This window comes from Corvus cornix, chromosome 4A, assembly GCF_000738735.6.
Source record: "Corvus cornix cornix isolate S_Up_H32 chromosome 4A, ASM73873v5, whole genome shotgun sequence".
NCBI classification, from domain to species: Eukaryota; Metazoa; Chordata; class Aves; order Passeriformes; family Corvidae; genus Corvus; species Corvus cornix.
In genome coordinates this window covers 12087121-12108659 of record NC_047058.1, presented here as the reverse complement: position 1 = coordinate 12108659, position 21539 = coordinate 12087121, and the positions used below count along the sequence as shown (strand labels likewise).

General features: G+C 43.5%; 1 protein-coding gene across 2 annotated transcripts in view; it reads left to right on the top strand.

Annotated features, from left to right (window-relative positions):
* Nucleotides 1–21539, top strand: part of COL4A6 (collagen type IV alpha 6 chain) — a 124408-nt gene that overhangs the window by 101452 nt on the left and 1417 nt on the right. Inside the window, exons 20-45 of one of the 2 annotated variants that reach the window (XM_039571984.1) lie at nucleotides 861–965; nucleotides 1819–1979; nucleotides 2947–3126; nucleotides 3686–3869; nucleotides 7085–7156; nucleotides 7559–7666; nucleotides 8433–8654; nucleotides 8892–9053; nucleotides 10036–10044; nucleotides 11025–11195; nucleotides 11863–12006; nucleotides 12239–12364; nucleotides 12680–12861; nucleotides 13135–13198; nucleotides 13674–13748; nucleotides 14108–14215; nucleotides 14931–15038; nucleotides 15454–15525; nucleotides 16779–16904; nucleotides 17208–17324; nucleotides 17503–17664; nucleotides 18585–18683; nucleotides 18957–19103; nucleotides 19482–19598; nucleotides 20284–20475; nucleotides 20706–20992. In XM_039571984.1, the coding sequence (XP_039427918.1) occupies nucleotides 861–965; nucleotides 1819–1979; nucleotides 2947–3126; nucleotides 3686–3869; nucleotides 7085–7156; nucleotides 7559–7666; nucleotides 8433–8654; nucleotides 8892–9053; nucleotides 10036–10044; nucleotides 11025–11195; nucleotides 11863–12006; nucleotides 12239–12364; nucleotides 12680–12861; nucleotides 13135–13198; nucleotides 13674–13748; nucleotides 14108–14215; nucleotides 14931–15038; nucleotides 15454–15525; nucleotides 16779–16904; nucleotides 17208–17324; nucleotides 17503–17664; nucleotides 18585–18683; nucleotides 18957–19103; nucleotides 19482–19598; nucleotides 20284–20475; nucleotides 20706–20992 (3500 nt within the window). The remainder of the gene's footprint in view (nucleotides 1–860; nucleotides 966–1818; nucleotides 1980–2946; nucleotides 3127–3685; nucleotides 3870–7084; nucleotides 7157–7558; nucleotides 7667–8432; nucleotides 8655–8891; nucleotides 9054–10035; nucleotides 10045–11024; nucleotides 11196–11862; nucleotides 12007–12238; nucleotides 12365–12679; nucleotides 12862–13134; nucleotides 13199–13673; nucleotides 13749–14107; nucleotides 14216–14930; nucleotides 15039–15453; nucleotides 15526–16778; nucleotides 16905–17207; nucleotides 17325–17502; nucleotides 17665–18584; nucleotides 18684–18956; nucleotides 19104–19481; nucleotides 19599–20283; nucleotides 20476–20705; nucleotides 20993–21539) is intronic. The other variant, XM_039571985.1, reaches the window with a different exon arrangement.

Below are 21539 nucleotides of genomic sequence, written 5' to 3'. Positions count from 1 at the left end.
TTTTGTTTTCCTCAGAAATTGAGTATTACATGATCAGGGTTGATTTTACAGAACTGTTTTACCATTCTGCCATAAGCTGGGTTTTTGTGAGAGTCAACCCTTCAGAGCAGGGGACTCTCCAGTGATGGAGCCGGTGAGCATGGTCTGATAAAATGATTTTTTCTGGAGAAGAAATAAGTGTTCTCTTATCAATAACTGTTTGCTAGTCAAATCTGGATCACTTTTCTGCAGTCTGTAAAGCTCCTGTAGCTGTGTTTAGCTGATGGTTGCAGTTTGTTTCCATGGAGCATCAGGGGGTGCTGGTCAGCACTCCATCTTACTGTTGTCACGGAGGGGAAGGGTTTTCAGACAGTGTACTTTTAGATTATGTTTGATCACTTTCCACTGCTGTTTCTACCAGCTTATGTTTCATTCTATTCAGCATATAAAGAGATGTAGACAACAATCCTGCAGTCATGAAGTGAGGGACAGGGAAAGTCCCCTTAACCCTTTTGCCCTTTAGTGTCTTTCCTGAGCTGCAGCCACTGAATGAAAGTCATTTGCCTTTCTTTACACTAACTGTCCATAGTTTGGTGAGTTCTTGGGTCAACTGGTAAATCTGTGAAAAAGTGCAGTGGCAGAGTAGAGGAATGAAACTCTGTTGCATCCACACTGTGAGAGCTTTTGGTTTTCTATGTGAGAAGCTAGAAGCAAATACGGCAGAGAACTGCAGCCCGTGGTACCAACCAAGATCCATCTCCTTGTGTAACGTCCACAGTTGCAGTTTTGTCTGGTACTAGTTGCATCACTGATGTTGTAAGTCAGTAATGAGCCATAATCAGCCTTCTCATGTCTTTTCCTTGCCTTCTTTCTGCATATAGGCCCTTCATTCTCCCCAGGGACAATCCTGAATGGAAGGACTGGGGCCCCGGGGGAGCCTGGGCAAAGAGGGCTGCCAGGAGCTTTGGGTCCAAAGGGCTACAAAGGTAATTGACTCTTGTTTTTAGAGAGCTTTTCAGCAGTCATTGGGCTGACAGATATTTACATGTGGTTAATATCCTGAGGGATGAGTTGTAAGTGTCTTTATGACAAATCACAGGAGGGTTTGAAGGAGCCAACAGCCTTTGCAATTTGCAGAAATTTGTGCCCAGTACTGCCAGTAAAATCATATTTCTTCTTATTCTACTCAGGCAAGTAAGCTGATAAACATCTCATACCCAGAAAATTAGCTAAGTATGTTATACTCTAAAGCCATGAGACTTAGAAATAAAATCTTGTTCACTGCTTTTTGCAATAGAGGCTGTAAATGGCAGGAAAACGTAATTTTATTCTTTTCTGTGCTAAAAATTGTAAGAATTTGGGTCTTAGTGTGTGACAGAACCAGCAGCAAAAGCCATGATGACACAGATATCACTGTGCTTGGTGATTGTTTGGGTCCATAGCCACTCACAATTCAGGGGGTCATTGTAACCTACTGTGAGAGTGAGTATGGATTTGGGTTTTTTGATAACTATGTCTTCAAAAATGCACAAGACCTCCCTAAAACTCCCCTAAACCCATCTGTTTAGGAATTTTTAACCTTTGGGAAGAGGTCTAGAAGTGCTGAGGTTCATGCTGCACATGGTTATTTGGTGATGGGCATTGCATGGAAATTAAACTGGAGAAAACCTGAGCTCCACTTGCTTGGCACTCACATCACCTGAGCAGAGGAGGCATAAAATCAAATCATATGAGAATAGCTTTGTCTTAATTGAATCAAATACTGCTTTTGGAAATCTTGCAACTGAAGAGGGTGTTTATCCAAATGAAACTCAGTTTGGAGTCTTGACTGTTTTCCAGGAGAGGCAGGTGATTGTGCTTGTGATGGAGGAGTTACAAGAGCTGGTCTAAAAGGCATCTCAGGTCCACCAGGTCTGTCGGGAAGCCCTGGTGTGCCTGGTGCCAAGGGCATTGGTGGAGACCCAGGCTCTGTGGGAGCACCAGGACTGCGAGGCCCTCCGGTAAGGCAGGAGGAGTTTATGTTGGTTGCTGTGAATTACAGGAGTGCCCATGTGCAATTGCTGGTCTTGAATTTAATGAAAGCAGAACACTTCTTTTTTTTTCATAATTGCTTCTATTTGTTTGGATTAAAAAAAAAAGCAACCTAGAAACTGATCTGTGTAAAGAAACTGAAAGTAGAGATATTATCAGCTATAAAAATGGGAGAACAAATGGTTCTTGAATTCTGAGAACTGCACATTCATCAGTCAAGAGAAAAGTGGTAACAGTTACTCATCCCAGGATTTCTTGGAAGTAGACATACATGAATTAGATCCAGGGCTCTTCCTAAGTGAGGGCTGTCTGGAGAAGCAGTTGTACATGTGCATGGAGAGAAGATCTGAAAAATCAAACAGGGAGATCCTTCCACATCATTGCTCATAGCTATAAAAACTGTGCACCGCAGTCTGCTTCCTAAATGCTGTATGCTAAATACATTAATGAGAGTTGAGCTCTGCTTTTTATCAAACAGCAACCATAACAAATAGGATTTTCCAAAGTGCTGAGCATTGCTCATTGCAAGTATTTACTTTTGAAAGTCGTAGTCCATAAAGATACCAGTCTTTTGTCTTCAGAGTATCTTTATCAGTGTCAGTAAGTGCAGCACGCCAAGCAATAGGGAAGAAGATTCATTACTTGGGTCTCATTATATCATGAGTGATGTAATGTTCCCAGATGCCATGCAAGATTGCTGTCACTATTATCAGGGTTTGCCTTGCCACTGTGGAGCTGTAGTGACAGTAGAAACAGCTGAAAATAATCGAACCCCTCTCTTTTTTTTTTTTGTCCCAAGGTAATGTATGCAATAGGAAACCCTCTGGAGATTCTTTCTGATCCGGTCATTGTGTCCTGTCCTCATATGACATTTTAAAGAAGCAAAGCCTTTTCTTTGTATGTTCATGTTCCTTTTCTTTATCTGTTGGTCTGTAGGCTTCAGCTGGTCAGCAAGGACTTCCAGGCCTTAAGGGAGAAAAAGGGGATCCATCCTATGCAACAGTCAAAGGTGCTCGTGGGGACCGCGGTGCAACAGCGCCCAGAGGACCTTCAGGCATCCCGGGAACTCCGGGCAGGGATGGACTTCCAGGGTTGCCAGGCCCACCAGGCCCTCCAGTAAGTTCAGATTAATTTAGCAGCAGTGTTTCAGAACTGGAATAAGGAGCAGAGAAAACAGCCACGCCTGGCAAACTAGTCCTGATTAGCCCTGTGGTAAATCTCCAAATACATAAAAAGCTCACAGTCCCTGAGCACAAATTTGTCTTGGTCAGGATTAATAATTGACAATCCTAATGCCTCTATCAAAAGATAAACTTCAGTACACCCTAATGCTGTTCTATGTTGTGTCCTGAAAGACAAAAGATGTTGTAGGCCTAACTGAAATTTAAAAATCACACCAGAATCTTACTAATTAAAAAAAAGTAAATGTCTTTCAGAATATGTAATATTTGCATTTTGGCAAATACAACAAAATATTCTTTGTAATAGTCACCTAGTTTTGCTGCATTTTAAAATAAAGATGGATAATTTACAGTGGTTTCTATATATCTTTTCAGGCTCACATGAACCTTGCACAGAACAAACCAAACTCTTACACACTCTTAAAAATGGCAGTGATGGATATTCTTTCTGCATCCATTTGATTTTCAGCTGTAGTTGTCTTTGCTGTGCACAGGGTGATGGTGGACTGGGTTTCCCAGGTGAAAAAGGGCTGCCAGGATTACCTGGCACCAAGGGCCATCGTGGAGAAACTGGTTCTCCTGGTGTTGGATACCCAGGTCCTAGTGGAATTCGTGGACCACCAGGTGACCCTGGAATGGATGGGTTTCCAGGACAAGCAGGTCTTCCAGGCCCTCCAGGTAGGTGTTACTGGGTCTGCTCTTACTTTAAAATGGTGTAAATCTGCAAGTCAAATGGTACTCAACTTACTGCTGTGCCCGTGGCCAGGCCAGAAGATTACATTAGGGTAAAGACTGCTCTTGAAATTAGTTGAAACTCGTTTGTGGGCTCACCAGACCTCACATAGCAGTCACAGCTTCCTCAAGTTATCATGTTCAGGAGGACATAGATAATAAGCAATAAATACTCAAGCAGTGCTAATACTAACAGTATTAGCTGGACCTACTCCCTGACTATTGCTGGAGAGCCATTTTACACCAAAGGTAGTTAGGAAGAGTGATAAAATTAGGTTTTTAAAAACACGTAATTCATTGTCCAGATAAAAATAGTAATTCACTAGTATCTGAGATGTCTCAATCAGTTTTCAGATCTATTACTATTATTGAAATAAGAGCTCCAGGTTTTTAAAAGACTAAATGGTAGTACATTGTATAAATGAACAGGTGTTGATTGAGAAGAGGTTGTCATGACAGTCAGGTAAGGAGTTCACTTAAGACTTGTGCACCCAGCTCTGGGCTGTGTTTGCTTCCTGAGGTACTGTAGTTTGGCTCGGTGTGTCATTATATGCACCTAAAGCATACCATAATGACAAGTGATGAAGGTAAATATAGGTTTGATCATACTTCATATATGATGTTTTATGCTCATTCTCAAATTGAGTTACATGGAAATTCATGTCTAAACATTTATGGGAAATGTTTTCATTACAAAATGACTGCAGAAAGCTGCTCCCAATGTCTTGATTCCATGTCAGCCATTTAAACATAACTTAAGGTAAACAGTATTTTTTGTCTCTGCTGATTTTCAGTGTATTTTCCATGCTGCATGTACTTGGGCTTCTAGGTTTGTAATTCTGTCTGTGTCAATAATGCAGAGCCAGTAATGTATTTGCAGACATAATACTGTGGCACAGATTTCTGGACTGATAAAGTGATGCTCTGAGTTCAAAACCCTTGGTGGTAAGACCACCACAGTGAGAGGAGTTGGCGGAGGAATCTCAGACCCAGAGGGGGGTGAGAGCAAGGCCAGGGCAGCACCGGGAGGCCGCCGGATGTGCCGGATGGCGATATTGCCTCACACCGGTGTCCTGCTGGCTTGTTGTTATGGGGTGAGGAGACAGCTAGCATTAATGTCCCCCAGGGACAGTCTGCATAAGCTTTTTTTCCAATTCAAGTCACATGCTAAATGCTAAAAGCTTATCTAATTCCTAGTTGTGAATGCTTACATCTTTGTTCAGTACATTGTCTCTTACGGAATCCGCTAAATTAAAATTGCATTGTGAGATGAGGAAAAGTAAAATGCTCTGTGCATGATGTGAACTCCAGACATTCTGTGGAGCACATCAGAAGCCAGCTTATTATGAATGCTGCATCAAAGCTTTGGGAACAATGAACAGTCCTTTGTAGGAGAGTATCTATAGTCAGAATACGTGGGAAAGGGAGTAAGTCATTAGCCAGCTCAGTTTGCACCTCCATAAAGATGTGTAAGAAAACTTGTGAATGCATCTTTCCTCCCATACTAGGAAATAATTTGCATACATTAAAAGACCCTTTGATGTAGTAAATTTCATGTAATATTAAAGAAATGTGTGTGGGTGGAAGAAATAATAATTTCTTATAGTGTCCAGATTGAAAGGCCTTATAATGAAAATTAGTAAAGACATTTAAAGAGTCTGTCTGTGACTTACTGAAGTTACCATGTCAAAGACAGCACTGAAGAATTTTCGAGTTTGTGCCGTAAAACAGAGTGAAACAGTCTGGCTTTGGAAGTCTAACTCTGTATTTTATAAAAAGCTAGACTGTTTCTACCTGGCATTATGTGATTACTCAAAAATGTTGGAATTGCCCATATTTTACTTTAATGCCTGACATGATGGTTTCATAATTGTTTAATTTCCTCAATACTCAGATATTGTTGTGTAAACTGTGAGAAGGCAAAGTATTAAGTAGCTGGGAAAGGTAAAGCTTTGATTATATAATTTTTACAGTAAGCCCTACTTACATAATTACAAGGAAACAGTTGTATTTACATTTCAGTTATTCTCACATGAAATATCCATTGTTCAGGTATTCTACTGCTGACTAATAATGTAAAATACAGAATATGCTCTTGTACAGAGGGGTTTTTGGAAAACTCGCATGAGACAGTTCTTAAGGTCATGTGATGTGAATGGCACTCTGTTAATTAAGACTTCCCTTTCAGTGCCGGTTGTATCCCAAATGCCTGGTTTTTGAAAAATGTCGTTCTTTATTGTACTGTATGTCTCAGGGAAGGACCTCAGTGCTTTGTTTTACAAAGCATTCAGCATCAGGCTCACATAGGACTGCAGAAGAGCAGAAATAAAATGTTTCTTTTGTGTTGGAGATCGTTCAGGTAAATGTGATGGGTTGGCAACTCTGATAATGACTCATAAATTTCATTCCACTGAAGAGGGATTGCTAGTGCAAACAGAGCCTTTTTTTAAGAGGTGGGAGTCAGTCAAAGAGCTCTGCAACTGATGAGTCTTTTTTGCTGCTGATAAACTTTTAAGCCCTGTGGTTATTTCTTAGTTTGAGAGACTGTAGAAGAAACAGTTTGAGAGTAAGGCTGAAAGAAAAAAATCCTTGCTATTCCACCCTCCATGCATGCACATCTCTGCCCTAACCTCTAGGGGAGAAGTTTGTTTTAAACATCTGTTAGTATTCTCTCTCTACATATATGTGTCACCTTAATGTGCGCATGCACATTTATTTTAGAATTTCACACTACAGCATACTGGTTTTACACAGTTTAGGAACTTGCTCAAGTTTTAACAGTTAAGACTACCTGTCAGCTCACACTGACTTTGAAAGCTCTGAGCCTGGACCCGAAGCTGTTGGAGTCACAGAGCCCCTGCCATAGGAAAGAGAAGTTGCTGGGTGGAATCCTGGGCTCGTGCTACAAAAAGTCCACAGCAGTAGATGCTGACTTTTACTGGTCATGCAGCAAGTCAGCAGTAGGGATGAGATGAGACAATTACCAGGTTCTGAATACCTTTTGTTTAGCATCACACATTTGAGATGTCAGCAGTGCTTGATGCGCATAAGTTGACTCACAGCCACTTATGATAGGTCTTGTAAAAAACTTCTGGTTACTCAGTGTTCCTGTTCTGTGCCTGAAAGGGGCTGTGTGCAAGCTCAGTGTTTCTTTGTTGTAGGTATCACCTTGCCCTGCATAGTTCCTGGAGCATATGGGCCCCCGGGGACTCCCGGCTTTCCAGGACTGCCAGGTAGGGAGACAAGATGATGTAATGACTGGTTGACTGCCAAGCAGCACTTATTCCTCAAGGAAGATAACACCTCCTAATTAATTTTTCTCCAAGTGGTAGTTATTCCAGAGGGTTAACTGGCAGAACAATGTCGTTTTGTTTCCCAAAGTGACCAGGCCTAAATCCCATGGAGGATCATATGGACTGCACCATTTTTTAGCTTTCATGTAGCCTTGAACACAAACCCTCTGCTTCTGTGTTTATGTAGCTCATGAACAGCCATAGCTTTGAGACTTTATTTAGCTTAAATTGTGTGTCCAGCAGCAGCTTTGCAGAAAAGATCTGATCCTGTTTTCTTGTGCTGTGTTTTTGTCTTCTGCTATTCATTTGTTGATATCATTAATTAATATATTTTTACCTTAGGTCCCAAAGGCAGCAAAGGCTTTTCTGGCATTCCAGGCCAACCTGGGTTACATGGGTCTAAAGGACAGCCAGGGTCTCCAGGAATAATAGGCTTGCAAGGGGAACCTGGTAAGAGGGAAGTTGCTGGAGTTCTTTTTATTGTCTGATTAATTCGTACAATACTTTATCAAAAGAGTTATCTGACCTTGCCCACTTCTGCCTCATACATTCATGATGCTTCATTGAGAGTTCCATTGTGCTCCTTGCAAATGCAAGCAAATGGTTTCAGCTTGAGAGAAAACAAAGGAAACATTCAGGATTTTTATCACCTGCCTATAACACTGTACTACTACTGGGAGAAAAGAGGACAATCAACAATTTGTTTCTCCAGAGACCATTGTCATGTGCTTTGTTCCAGTTTAGGTTAACCACAAATTCAGTGCAACACTTATTTTAAGCCCTGTGGTACTCTGGTGAAGGCAGCTGTACCCAGTGTTTGGACTCCTTGTAGCCATGGGAATTTCTGATGGTTGTGTAAAGAAAGAGCAAGAAGCAAAGGTGATGAGCGTTAGGGGTTTTGTCCTTTTGCTTAACCTGCCAACTAGTGAAGCCAAGGTTGGAAGGTTTTATGTAGCTGCAGCTCCTACACACTTCTACAGTATTCTTTTCTTGAAAATAAAAGCAAAAAAACCCCCGAAAATCCTAAACCTTTCAACAGTTTCATCACTTTCTACCACCAATTATTGTTTCTAATTCAGTACTGAAATATTCTGCAACTTTTCAAGCAACTTTTTCTTTCATGGAAATTTTTAAAATGTGTATTTTATTTGAGGTGCCATTGGAAGCAGCTATTCTGTACTTCTGCTGAGTGACTTTTGCTGCTCTTCTCTTTAAGGCTTCCCTGGACCTCGAGGAGAGCAAGGCTCACAAGGACTTCCAGGACTGGAGGGAACAGATGGTTTGCCTGGGAAAATGGGTGCTTCAGGCTTAGCTGGAATAAAAGGAGCTCCTGGAGATGTATTTGGTGCCGAGAGTGGAACCGTGGGGGAGCATGGCCGACCTGGACTTCCAGGTGATAAAGGGCTTACAGGTGATATTGGATTTCCAGGGCCAAAAGGTAAGCACTGATACTGCTTGTGTCTGGGAATATCAAACTGTTTTTCTTTCAAAGACCCTTCCTCTTTCCAATCACTTTAAGATGATGCAACTCCTCTGAGCTGCTCGCAGGTGGCGATTTGCTGGTTTTCTGGTAGAATCTAATACAACTCAAAGGCTTTTATTAAAACTCAGTTTTTAGTTAAAAGTGTGAATTTTGCTTTATTTGTTCTGTAACCTCCCATCTCTCTGTTTCCAGGGCTGGATGGAAGACTAGGCCTCCTGGGTATTAAAGGTGAACAGGGTCATCCAGGATATTCAGGTGTCCCTGGACTGCGGGGACCTCCTGGCCCTGGAGGTCCTTTTGGCATTAAGGGAAAACCAGGACCCTTGGGGCCAGCTGGCCTTGCAGGAGCACCAGGTATGTAATGTTTTCCAGTGAAGACACGTAGCTGAGCTGAGCTCTTCAGTGTTGAAGTGTGGGAGAGGTTTGGCATTTGCTCAGACTGAGCTCCAGCCTCTGGTTAGGGGTAATAGAGTGCGGAATTTGAGCCTGTTGACTCTGACTGCTGGGCAATTCCTGCCTGGAAATGTTACCCCAATAGTGTAGAAAGTACAGGAGAAAGATAGAAGAAAGCATCTTAGATGTCGTGATGTTTTTAACATCTTTGCTCTTACATGCTGGCTGTATCACTGACTAATCTTCATTTCCCATTTTCATCACAGTTAATTTCTGATGTGTGAGGTTGCTTGAAATGTGATTTAGATCAAAAAATTGTTGGCTTTCTCAGGACAAGGACTTGTCTTCTCTTTCTTTCTCTTTGCTGGGGCAGAAGAGAACTTTATTTCCCTGCACTTAAGAAGAAAAAAACCCCCACCACTTGAGTATAGCAGTATCTGTCAAGCTGCACTGACTAAAGTGTTTCATAACAGTTTATGAAAGACTTGAGAACCAAGCAAAGAGAGACCTGGGAATTGGTAGATAATGGTCTGGGACATAAAAGTGCTCTTCTGATGCATAGAATGACAGTGCTGGAGCACAATGGCAACAAATGAATGAAAGCAGTAACATCATTTGAGATGAAAATCATAGAGTTTTTCATTTTTTAGAATTTTAATATTAGCATTCTGTCTGCCTCTCTACTGTTTTACATTTGTGGTCTGTATGCCATATTTGACTTTTCTTCAACTGTTTTTAAAAACCTTCCATTGCTAGGATGATAAGCTCCAAATACTAAGTTTTTTTGCAGCTGTTGTCTCCCTGAATCATTAATTTCTTTTGAACCCTTGTTCTTTCTGTTTACATATTTTGTCTGTTTTTTCCTTCACCATGTTTCTATCCCATTTATCATCAACTCTCCATTTCTGATGTCACACTGTTTGGTTATGGGTTCTTCACATAGGCTGTCAAGGTGAGAAAATGCAGTGTAGCATAAAAGCTCATGGACTAACAACCCAGCTTTTAATGCTACAAGAATTGCATTGACCATAGGTGATACCCCTTATCATTGCTAATCAAACTGGAAGGCAAAGAACCATTGTAATGAGAATGCTCAGACAGTAACAAAGTCTCAAGCCTATAAAGAAAATCATTAATATGCAGAGATTTTAAGTGTGTGTGTTTTCTTTGTCTTCTTAAATAAGGCAGCTCTTTCAGCTGCTTAAAAGAATACTGGGTTGTAGCATAGAGCCCTGAGTATAACAGAGCTCAAATATTGACTGCTACTGCTGCAAATGTAATTTTTCAGAAGCCACCTGATTTTTCCTTCTCTTCATTCCTTTGGATCTGAGCATTCTGTTTTCAATGGTTTGAGCCTTTGTTTAAAATTGTAAACCATTACAAAGCTTCAGCTAGAAACATTTAGAGGCTAAATGGTGCATATGGTATTGGTTTTGGGACGGCACAATCAGCTTGTTCCTGTAGTGAGCAATTGGCACTTGAGGAGTACAGTTCAACTACCGAGGTGAAATAAGGAACTTGTGAAAACAAGCCTGTCCAGCTGATTGATCTCTGGTTCACCCAGAGGATGGGGTAGGGAGCAGAAGCTGGCATTAATGATGCTCCCCATTCTGTCTTGGCTGCCTTGATGACAAAGGTAAGGCTGTGCATTATAGGTCAGTGTCTGGTGGTCAAAAATGGATACATCATAAGGGGTTTCACTCTTGCCGGTTGTGTAGTGATGTAGGCAGTAACCCTCCTTGTAGGTATTTTATTATTAGATGACTAATGCTTTTGCAGTTCTAAGCTTTATGCCTTCTAGTAGGCTGCATGTGCCATAAGGTCCATTTGTCATTAAAAACAGTGCTGTGTGTAAAGAGCTTAGGAAGCTGCCACAAATTGTCCTAGTTTTGTGCAATACCCTCTGTTGAGTTCTTTCTTGTATTGATTCAGGACTTCCTGGAGTCAAAGGTGTGGCTGGGGATGTAGGACCACAAGGCCCTGCTGGTATGAAAGGCTTCCCAGGTCTTGATGGTGCTCCAGGATCTCCTGGGGAAAGAGGATTCTTAGGGCCACCTGGGCCTTATGGTCAAGACGGACATCCAGGTTTCTCTGGGCCAAAAGGTAGGAGTTTCAGTCTTGAGATTGCTGTGCCCACAAAAAAAATAACCTTGCTGATACTGATTTTAGGCTCAAGTTGCTGGAAGAGAATGAATCCCCAACTAGTGTTGGGATGCCTTTGTTTTGCTGCTGAGTTACAAATTATGGATTTAATTATCAAATAATGTTCATAAGGAAATCTGTCTTAAAGGTCTTAGGCCCTTGTGGACAAAGGGTTGTGTAAATCAAAATAGAAAGACAAGAAAATTGAAGAAATGAACAGTGAATGAAATTTATAGAAAGGAGGAAGAGAATCAACCACAAATCAAATGGGAAGTAAGAATTTACAAACTGTGTGGTCTTTAGGCACCACTACAGTATACCTGAAGAATAACACAAAGCAATAGAGCTGTGGAACTACATGTTGTTCTCTTGGAAACTGATTGGGTTTGATATCCACTGGAAGCAGGACTAGGTTCTTAAAGGTGAACTGAGAAGTGCTGGTTGGAAGTATCGTGAGTGGAGACCTGTGACAGAAGTGACAGTTCTGTGCCTGTGCCATGTGCTTGTTTAACTACCCAGATTTGGGTGATTGGTCAGACCCAGGCAGCCTTTACCTGCCCCAGGGTGGGCGTGTAGTGTACCAGGAGACACTAATATTCCCTTTTTATTTCTCAACATTTCCATGCAGGCGAGAAAGGCTCTTCTGGCCTGCTTGGTTTCCCTGGCATGCCAGGACTGCCTGGTGTCCCTGGAGTGAATGGGTTTAAAGGAGCTCCTGGCACAGCTGGAGGAAAAGGAAGTCCAGGAGTTGTGGGACTTCAAGGTCAAAAAGGTGAGAAACAGCTGAATGGCTTTTGCTGGCTGTGCTGCAGAGGGACTTAGGAGGCAGTTCTAAAATGTCTGTGTCTGCTATCTTTCTTCTAAATAGTGCAATCTTCTATTTTTCAATACTTTGGCCTGTTTACCAAAGATCACTAATGAATTCACATCAGGAGACATGGAAGTTCTGTTTTTCTCTGCTACATTATTTTGCAAGAATATTTCCTGACTTTTTATTTCTTCAGGTGACAGAGGTGATATAGGTCCCCCAGGTCCTCCTGTTCTTGGGACTTCAGAACAGGCACTGCAAATCAAAGGAGACAAAGGAGATCCTGGATTAGCTGGACTTGCAGGATTCCCTGGACCTAGAGGTATTTCACAACATTGCAGTTAGCTGCCAGTATCAGTTGTTCAGTATCTGGGCTTGTTGTCAGTGGAGCATGGTCTGTCCTTTTGGCAGTGCCTGCAGTGTTACTGTTATCTGCTCTGCCATTCCCATTCTAGCAAGACTTGTATATGGCAGTTCTGAATTTTGAGAAAACAGTTTTCCTTTGAAGTTCTGTTCTGCAGACCTAATGCCATCTCTTCTTCCACTTTAAGGGGAGCTTAGGGTAACAGGTTAACTGACCCAGATGAGCTGGATGTCTATATTATTAAATGAAATTCCACTCTTGTATATTACCCAGGTGATAAAGGAATCCCGGGAAGCCGTGGGCAGCCTGGTCTCCCTGGTCCAGTTGGGTCAGCAAGCAAAGAGAGAGGTCTTCATGGTGACCCAGGCTTCCCTGGTCCACCTGGACAACCTGGGCTGCCAGGACAGAAGGGTGCACATGGTATCATGGGATTTCCAGGAATGCCAGGAGAGAGGGTAAAATACCTTCTTAAGTATCTTCTTCTTCTCTGAGTGCTCTTAGGAAAATCCTGTGTTCTAATTGGTACTTCCATCACACAGCAACAGAAGCTGGCAGGAGTTTTCCTTACAAAACTTCCAGATTGGTTTTGTTTGGCTCATACCATTAAATGCCATTTTATATAGTATTTCTTCCTACACCTTTGTGTTCTGTTATCCCCCATGACCCAAGCCTGGAACAGCAAGAATAAAAAGCAAAGACTTAATTTTGCTTGGGTTGGTTTTTTTCAGGGTTCAGATGGCACCATAGGAATACTTGGATTCCCAGGACCTATTGGCCTTCCTGGTCCAAAGGGTAAGAAATCTTTCACAGTGTACGTGGTCTTTCATTGTACACAGTCCTAATATTAATGAGACAAAGGAATAAGTAGTGATCTGGAAGTGTCCATTGCTCTCCAGTGACTGGCTCCAAGTCATATCCCTTTGTAAGAGGCTTCATTCAGACAAGACCCGTCCCAAGCCTAAATACTTCATGGTCCTCTGAAAGTTTGGCCACAGCACTGTGTGAATCCTGTTGGGAAGTGCAGGAAGCACCCTTTTCTCTCATGTCCTTGTGTCAAAAGTGCAGGGATGTTGTGGAAGTACCTGTAAATGTCTTGTGCATTTGTATGAGTGGATCTGCATCCATTGATGGTTATAAGCATTTTCAGACTCAGGTGCATCACTTGCTATTGTCTTTGCTCCACAAATTTGAGATATAGCAAGGTTTATTTTCTCAGACAAGCACTGGAAACTGATGTCCACAGAATGGCCTTGCCTTTCTTTTTCAGGTGACCAGGGAGAGTCTGTTGGTGTTCCTGGCATTGCTGGACCAAAAGGAGAGAGAGGAGACCCAGGGTTTCCAGGTAAAAGTAGCCCTTGGTTTCTCACTTCAAGAATACAAAATTCTAGAGACTAAACAGGTTGGCTTTGCCAAATTTGGGTATTTCTGTTATCCTGGAAGTGAGATTTGAGGAGCCTGCAATCCAGGTGGGGCAGAAATCTGGATGATAATGAACACATCTGAGACCAGCCCAGTTCTAATGCTGGGTTCACTTCACTTCTTGAGGAGGCACCTGTGAACTTGCACTGGCATTTGGCACCCTGGAACTCCAGCCCAGGGCCCAGGCAATGGCTGAGCAAAGTGCTGCAACCTCAGCATACCATGTTTCTCACCCTCTTCATGCCTTCCTCCAGCTTGACTTGTATGTTTGTATCCTTTCAGGAGAGAGAGGTAGAGAAGGTCTCAAGGGTGAACCGGGCTATCCAGGAAACACAGGGGTGAATGGACCCAAAGGCAGCCCAGGAGATCTTGGCCAAGAAGGACCAGCAGGTACTGGATTGAGCACCGATATTCTGCAGCTCATGTCGTGACTGTGACAGCTGCACCTTGATGCTTCCTTAGCCCTGTTTGGCCTGCCTCAGCTGAGGCTTAAACAAGAAGTTTGGCAAGAAAATGATAATTTTCTTTGACAGTAGTGTAAGGTGTCACCTTGTCCTGCTGGTCAAATATGGTGAATCCTGCAATATTGAAACCTAAAGGAATCCCATTAACAAATAGGGAAGATCTCAGATACAAGCAATAGCAACTTCTTCACAGCTCTTTCATAGCAATATTTTTGTCTGTTCTCTCTCTAGAGCCAAACCTACCCAGAAGAATGGCTATAAGTGTCTTTGGGTTGTGGGGTAATTGGCAGGTAGATTCCCAAATAGTTATCAAGATTAAAGGTTGGAGAACAGTGGAAGCTGTTATTGAAATCTTTTATTTGGAAAACAATTTAATTAGTTATTTGGCCATGTGTTACTTAGTGAATGATGAAGAATGTCACAGCTATGATTTAAAAAAACCCTATCAAATAAATAGTTTGATAAATGTGATGCTAGTGGTGGCATGAGGAGAGATTTGGATCTGATTTTGCTTTATTTAAATAGTTTATTCCCCCATCTTATGAGTTAAGTGCAGGAACAAAAGCTGTAAAATGGAGCTGTGAGCTGTTTCAGCCTGGATGTGATGTGTGGTACAGGAATATTTTTCCGCTTGCTTTTAGGAATTCCTGGAAATGCTGGGCTGAGAGGATCCCCTGGCCCACCAGGACCCCCAGGACAGCCAGGATCTGTTGGATTCCCTGGAGCTCGTGGAACAGTGGGACCTAAAGGTATATGTGCAGCCTGCACATGGAGAGAGAAGTTGGGTCAGAAAAGCAGTGTTTCGGCCAAGTGTCTCTGCAGGCAGCGCGGGACGGGCCAGCTGTGCGTGGGAAAGAGCTCCCTCTTGGCAACGTGCAGGCACCAGCTGCTGGAAATGAGCAGAGGAGTGATTGGAAAGGGAGGGGCTCTCATTTGGTTTGAGTGACTAATGGGTGTTCGAGGAGGGTAAAGCTGGAGAGAGCAGTGGGAAGAGTTTCCATGGAGGGCACTTGTGTGAAGGGAGGCTTTACACCTTTATGTGCTGTGTTCCCCTGTGTCAGGTTTCTCTTATGTGCTGTATGGTCCCTGAAGCATCTTACACATTTCCACCTAACTGGATTGTTTGCCTATTTGCTCACTTATGTGTTCCCAATGTCTCTTCAGGCTTTCATGGATTTCCAGGTTTAAATGGTCTGAATGGCTTGCCAGGCACAAAAGGGTCTCCTGGAACACCAGGTAAAGGAAATGTGTAGTAGAAATGTCATAGCTGGGGAAATGCATACACTGCTCCATTGAGAGCACTGTTTCCCACAAAATTCCCTTATTTCACCCAGTTCGGGCTTTAATTATGACCTGAAGAAAAACCTCAGGATATTGAATGTGCATGAACAAATTCTTCTTCAATGCCAGTAAGAATAGGATGCAGCCTGTAGAGTTGAAGAGGCTTTTCTGGTGATGGTTCTCCTTGAATTCCTGAAGGACCATGTCACTTCTGGAAAACTAATGGAATGAAATCATAAAACTCTTTCTAATGGATGTTTGATTTGAGCAGGACAGCACCAAATGCTTGCTTTGAATTGGACTTAGCAAAGAAATGTTTCTGTACTACTTTTTAGAGCCCTCCATTATATGGAACTTAAGGAACAGATTTCTTTGATTTGTTTCCAGATTCTGCTTTTAGGAAGATTTTGCTGGATTTTTTCATATTTTCAATCATATGAAATAGAATGTAGTTCTGTGTTGCAAACAGTGTTTTACTAAAGTAAAGAAGTGAAGAAAGAGCTTACCAAAAAGACTTGTTTAGTTACAGTCATTTTGTAAAGTAGCACCTAAAATTTGTGGCAGCTGTTTTATGCATGAAAATGGACAGACATCCTGTGTACAACTCAAACAATACCTGTGTTTTCTTTGTTTAAAACTTTGTCTATCAGAAGGTAATGATTTACAGCATATAGATCCTCCACAATTTTCCTGAGAGAGCTGCTCTTAGTGTATACTTTTCCCAGAGTGACATGCTGAACATCTCCCTGCAGCTTTTCCTGGGAGCCTCTGCCCTGCACCACTTGTGCCTGTGTGCATTCTGCAGCAGTCTGTGCAAACTGAATCCCTGTGTTGCAGCATGAAGCCCACAAGGTTATTTAAAGACGAGAAGCTTGAGTCTGGTGTGTCCTCGTGAGAGACACAGCATACAGGCTGGCAGCAGATCTGTCGCAGGACTGCTATGTTCCCATTCTTGTGCAAGAGCTTGTGGGGAAACCACAACAGTCATATGCTTTTCTCTCAGCATCTCGCAGATTGTTTAAATTCACTCTGCACAACCAGAGTAGCATGTGAGGCACCAAATCACCAATTCCAGCTGCTCTACTGAAAACAGCAGAGACAGTAGTAAATGGGTAGTTTTTTAATCACCACTCATTTTGTGTAATAATTTGACTGCTATTAGGCAATTTGAATAGGCTCTCTTATCTTTGTTAACCATGTTTAATTAGGTCTGAGTGAAGCTGGACTGAAAGGACCTGCAGGTCTCCCAGGTCCAAAGGGTGAAGAAGGCTCTCCAGGCTTGGGAAGAGGAGCTGCAGGATTCCCTGGACCAAAAGGCTCATCAGGAGACATGGGTAAATATTGATGTTCTGGGATGTATTGCTGCTGAGGTTAATGGGTTGCATGGTCAGCAGAACTACCAAAGACAATTTCCTGAAGCCTCAAAGGTGGTTAGAAGTTTGACAGGTAAATGTGAAATCTGTGATGTTGCTCTGTATTTTAAGAAACGGTTGGTTACACAGTTCTGAAAGTAACTATCTATATCTCTCCTGAGCAGCACAGTATGTATTGTTTCCCCTCCTGTAGTGAGATGTCTCTTTGTTCTCCTCAATATAAATGCTCCCCAATCCTCCTTCACTTTGTGTTTATTATTCTAGGTCCCCCTGGTCCTATGGGACTGCCTGGCTTGCCAGGAACACCTGGAGTTTCTCTTCCATCCGACATACGTGGGAGACCTGGAGATGCTGGCGTTCCAGGCACCGATGGGAGTTCAGGTGAGTGCAGTTTGGAAGCTTTGTCATGATGGCACCGGTACCCATCTGGTACCTCACAGCCTTGTCGGAGAGGCTGCTACTCCAGTCTATTCTCCAGCCAGAAAGAAATGCTGGGGATAGACCCAGCATTTACTTTGCCCCAGGAACAGATTCTGCCAATTACCTCTGTTGTCTCTAGGTTTTCCAGGTCCTCCAGGACCACGAGGACCCCCTGGCCCGGCTTCTGACCAAGGTGACACAGGCACTCCCGGTTTCCCTGGTGTTCTTGGCTTGCGAGGCATTAAGGGTGACGTGGGACCCACTGGTCCAGTTGGACTCCCTGGAGCATCTGGATTCAAAGGTAATCTTGCCTTGAAAGGATCTGGGAGTGGTTTGGCACTTGTTATCTGGACAGTAGGAATGGCTGTTGGGTGGTTAGTGTGGCCTCCCTCATTCAGGTGTAACAGCTGAATTTGATGTCTCCGTCTTTCCTTTTGGCTCCTGCAGATTTTACCTACTGACTCCAAAAGCTTCCAGGTGGGGCCAGCTCCGGGTGTTTGTCAGTGTGTCCCTAATGATTTTTTATCTCTTATCTTTGTGGTTTTTTTTTTCTGAGTAGATGGTGTCCACCTGCAATGTTGCTGTGCTTGTTAACCACAGCTACCCACTTGTGCACTCTAGGCAAGGACTGGAGTTGCTGCTTCATCCCACCTGTCCTGTATGCTCAGAGGCTTTAGCGTGGTGGATTTAGGTCTCCACAGGAAGCTAAGAGGATTGTAGGAGTTCAGAGATGTTGTTCTGGGCAAAGGCAGGGAGCACGTTGCTCTCTCTTTGGTCTGTACCAAAGAAGGCCAAAGGGCAGCTGCACACAGGGACTCCAGGAGCAAGGTTTGAGAGACACCACACAGCTCAAAAGCCAGGGCAGGATGGACAGCCACTGCCAGATGAGTAACTGTCTGCTGTCTTCGTGGGCTGGCAGATCCCATCCCCCTGTGCTGTGCATTGAGATGGATTCCAAATAGTAAAGATGTGTAGTCCCCAACCCTGTCCCTGGGTTACCCAAGGAAGGGGAAGAGTACTTTCAATAAAGTACAATTAGGTAGCAGTGGAAATTCTTGTCTTGAGGCTCTACAGCCATTGTGGATGTGAAATTAGGCACAGACTTCCTTGAGGTCCCCTCCATCTTGGAGCCCAAATGCTGTTGCTGTCGTGAGAGCTCCAGCTGCGGGTCAGAATCAGGAGCCTGTGCTTAGGCCCAGTTTTGGCTGTGTGTCTTTGCAGGGGCAAGAGGCGAGCCTGGCCTAATGGGGATGCCAGGTAAAGATGGGCCTCCAGGGGATCCTGGTTATGCTGGGCTGAAAGGTGAAATGGGCCGTCGAGGTGAGTGCTGGAGGATTTAAAAAGCTGTCATTTATTGCACCTGGTTTGGGCTGGGGATTACTTCAGAGCTCCTTTAATGGGCTTATTTGGGAGACTCTTGATCCCTTAGAGACTGAAATAAGTTAGAAAGAGCTTGACATACTTTTTACAAGATACCCAGTGCTGATGTGCAATGGTGGTCTTAATTTCACATTCTTCTCCTTTGTGTCAGGATTAGCATGAAATCTGTGTGGTTTTTGTGGGGTACTTACACATCCTTTGCCGCACGTGTAGGTCTCCCTGGCAGACCAGGGGCTCCAGGAATAACCCCACAGCCAGAAGAAGTCACAGCCCCTGCAGGATTACCTGGTCTGCCAGGAATTGATGGTGTCCCTGGCTTTGATGGAGATCCTGGATTCCATGGCCCAGCTGGAAAACCAGGTAAAAAGTACACTCAGATCACCACAATGCCATTCTTCTGGAAGAAAAACACTACTTTATGAAATGCATTAGGAATGTTTACATGGATTTTTAATTTAGGAAAGAATTCCATCAAAATGCATACAAATATAATATATACAAATATAATGCTTCATTTTTAACCATGTGTAACCATACTCAGCTGTACCTTGCAATCCTTCTACAGACAACCACATCAGGTGGAGTCTCTTTTGGAGGTGGCTGTTTATAACCACAGCTGGTGAAGAATGAGCTCTTGGCATGGCTGCTGACATCCTATTTCCCTTCTGGAATATGATTGCAGGAGTGAGGGCAATACTATGAGGAAATGATGATACTAATAATTGTATTTTATTTCAGGCCCAAAAGGTTTGCCAGGAAGACTGGGTTTGAAAGGACGTGATGGCTTACCTGGAACACCTGGCATAGTTGGGGAACCAGGACTTCCAGGTGCCCCAGGACCACAGGGATTTGAAGGTAATATTATGATTTGGGGAGCACAGATCAAAAAGAGGCAAACAGTAGAATTGTGTTTGCTTATAGTTTCTGCAGAGACCCTCCCCAACACACAAATCCCTTAGGAAGACCAGGGGATGACTGTGGTCTTGTGTTTTGTATCTGCAATGAAGGAAATTTTATCTTCACTGAGGAAAGTTCTGTCACATGTCCTTGTTGATGTCACTGCTGGTGTTTCTGTAGGTGCAATTCTCAACACCTTTTAGTTTTAATGTTTTGTGTATGTGGGAATCATCTTGAAGATCTAAAGGAGTGACATAGTATTCACAGTAACCCTGCCTGTGAGGCTTGGACAGTGAGGAAGGGCACAGTGAGAAAGAAGAGGAATATCATCAAGAAGAGTACTATAGCAAAAATGAATGAATTAGGTTTTGGTTGGTGCTTTGAAATCCTCAGAATTACTGCACTGTGAGACACCTAACACACTGGCACCAGAGTTGTTGGGCAAAGAAAGAAAACTAAAAGAGGAAGGGAATGGGTGGGTGGTGCTGTGAAATGACTGCTTTTGGAGCTGTTAAGTCTAGTAATTCATACAGCTTGGGCTCCTCGTTGTGCAAGGCTGCCATAAGCAATGCCAGATGGAGTGTAGAACCAGCTGATGTCCACACTGTGCACTAGAAATAGCAGTTCTCCTTCTGTCTCCCAGGTGCTGCTGGGAAGCCGGGTTCCCTTGGTTTGCCGGGAATGCCTGGTCGGAGCGTGGGCGTTGGATACACTCTGGTGAAGCACAGTCAGTCAGATCAGATCCCCCCATGCCCCATAGGGATGAACAAGCTCTGGGACGGCTACAGCTTGCTGTACGTGGAGGGGCAGGAGAAGTCACACAACCAGGATCTCGGTGAGTTGACGCAATTCTCTCAGGAATGAACAACACAGGCCAAAATTACATTTCAAAGAAGCCATCCTCCCTGATAGTGCAGAGGGTTGTGGTGGAGGTGGTGGCAGCTGGCTTGGCCAAATCTGCACTGGGAGCGGTGTCACTCATACCATCCTCATCCCTAACGTTGGTGTGTGTGACTTGGAGTGTTTGGCAGATGCTTGGGATGACCACTGCTCCAATTTTTCCAGGTTTTGCTGGCTCATGTTTGCCTCGCTTCAGCACCATGCCCTTTATTTACTGCAACATCAATGAAGTGTGCTACTACGCCAGCCGAAATGACAAGTCCTACTGGCTGTCCACCACTGCTCCCATCCCCATGATGCCCGTGGACAGCGTCCAGATCCCACAGTACATCAGCCGGTGCTCTGTGTGTGAAGCACCTTCCCAGGCTGTGGCTGTGCACAGCCAGGACATCACCATCCCACAGTGTCCCCTGGGCTGGCGCAGCCTGTGGATAGGATACTCCTTCCTTATGGTAAGGACACTACTGCTAGCGCAAAGGCAGCTTTAAACATTTTGATCTCTCCTCTCTGATGAGGTCACTGAGACTGTGTTCTGTGGGTTACTTACAGGAGCCTGGAGCCCTGTCTCTCCTTGCCCCAGTGCACTTCTTCATCAACTGAGTTGCTGTAGCTCTGAGTTTGCCCTGTTTAGCACCTGTCCTGATCAGTTTTGGTGGTAACACTGTGGCCTTAGTTCTGGATTGCCACAGATGTTTGTTCTTCAAACCCTTAAATGTGGGAACAGTAATTAAGCTACACTATTGACTTAATCCTCTTTCTCAGTGGAAAAAGTTTTCTATTGCACTCTTCTAGAAGCTGTAAGATTGTTAGAAAAACATGATGGCAGCATTATTGTTTTGAAATTTTCCCAACTTTCAAGTGAAAAGCTGGTTTTCCATTATTCCCGGCTTATATATTCAGCCTAAGCATGTTCCTTTGCTTTTTCCCTTCGAACCATGACTCAAGAGACAGATACACACAGCCAGCTGTATAGTTCTGGTTGCCTGTTTCACTCCTTTT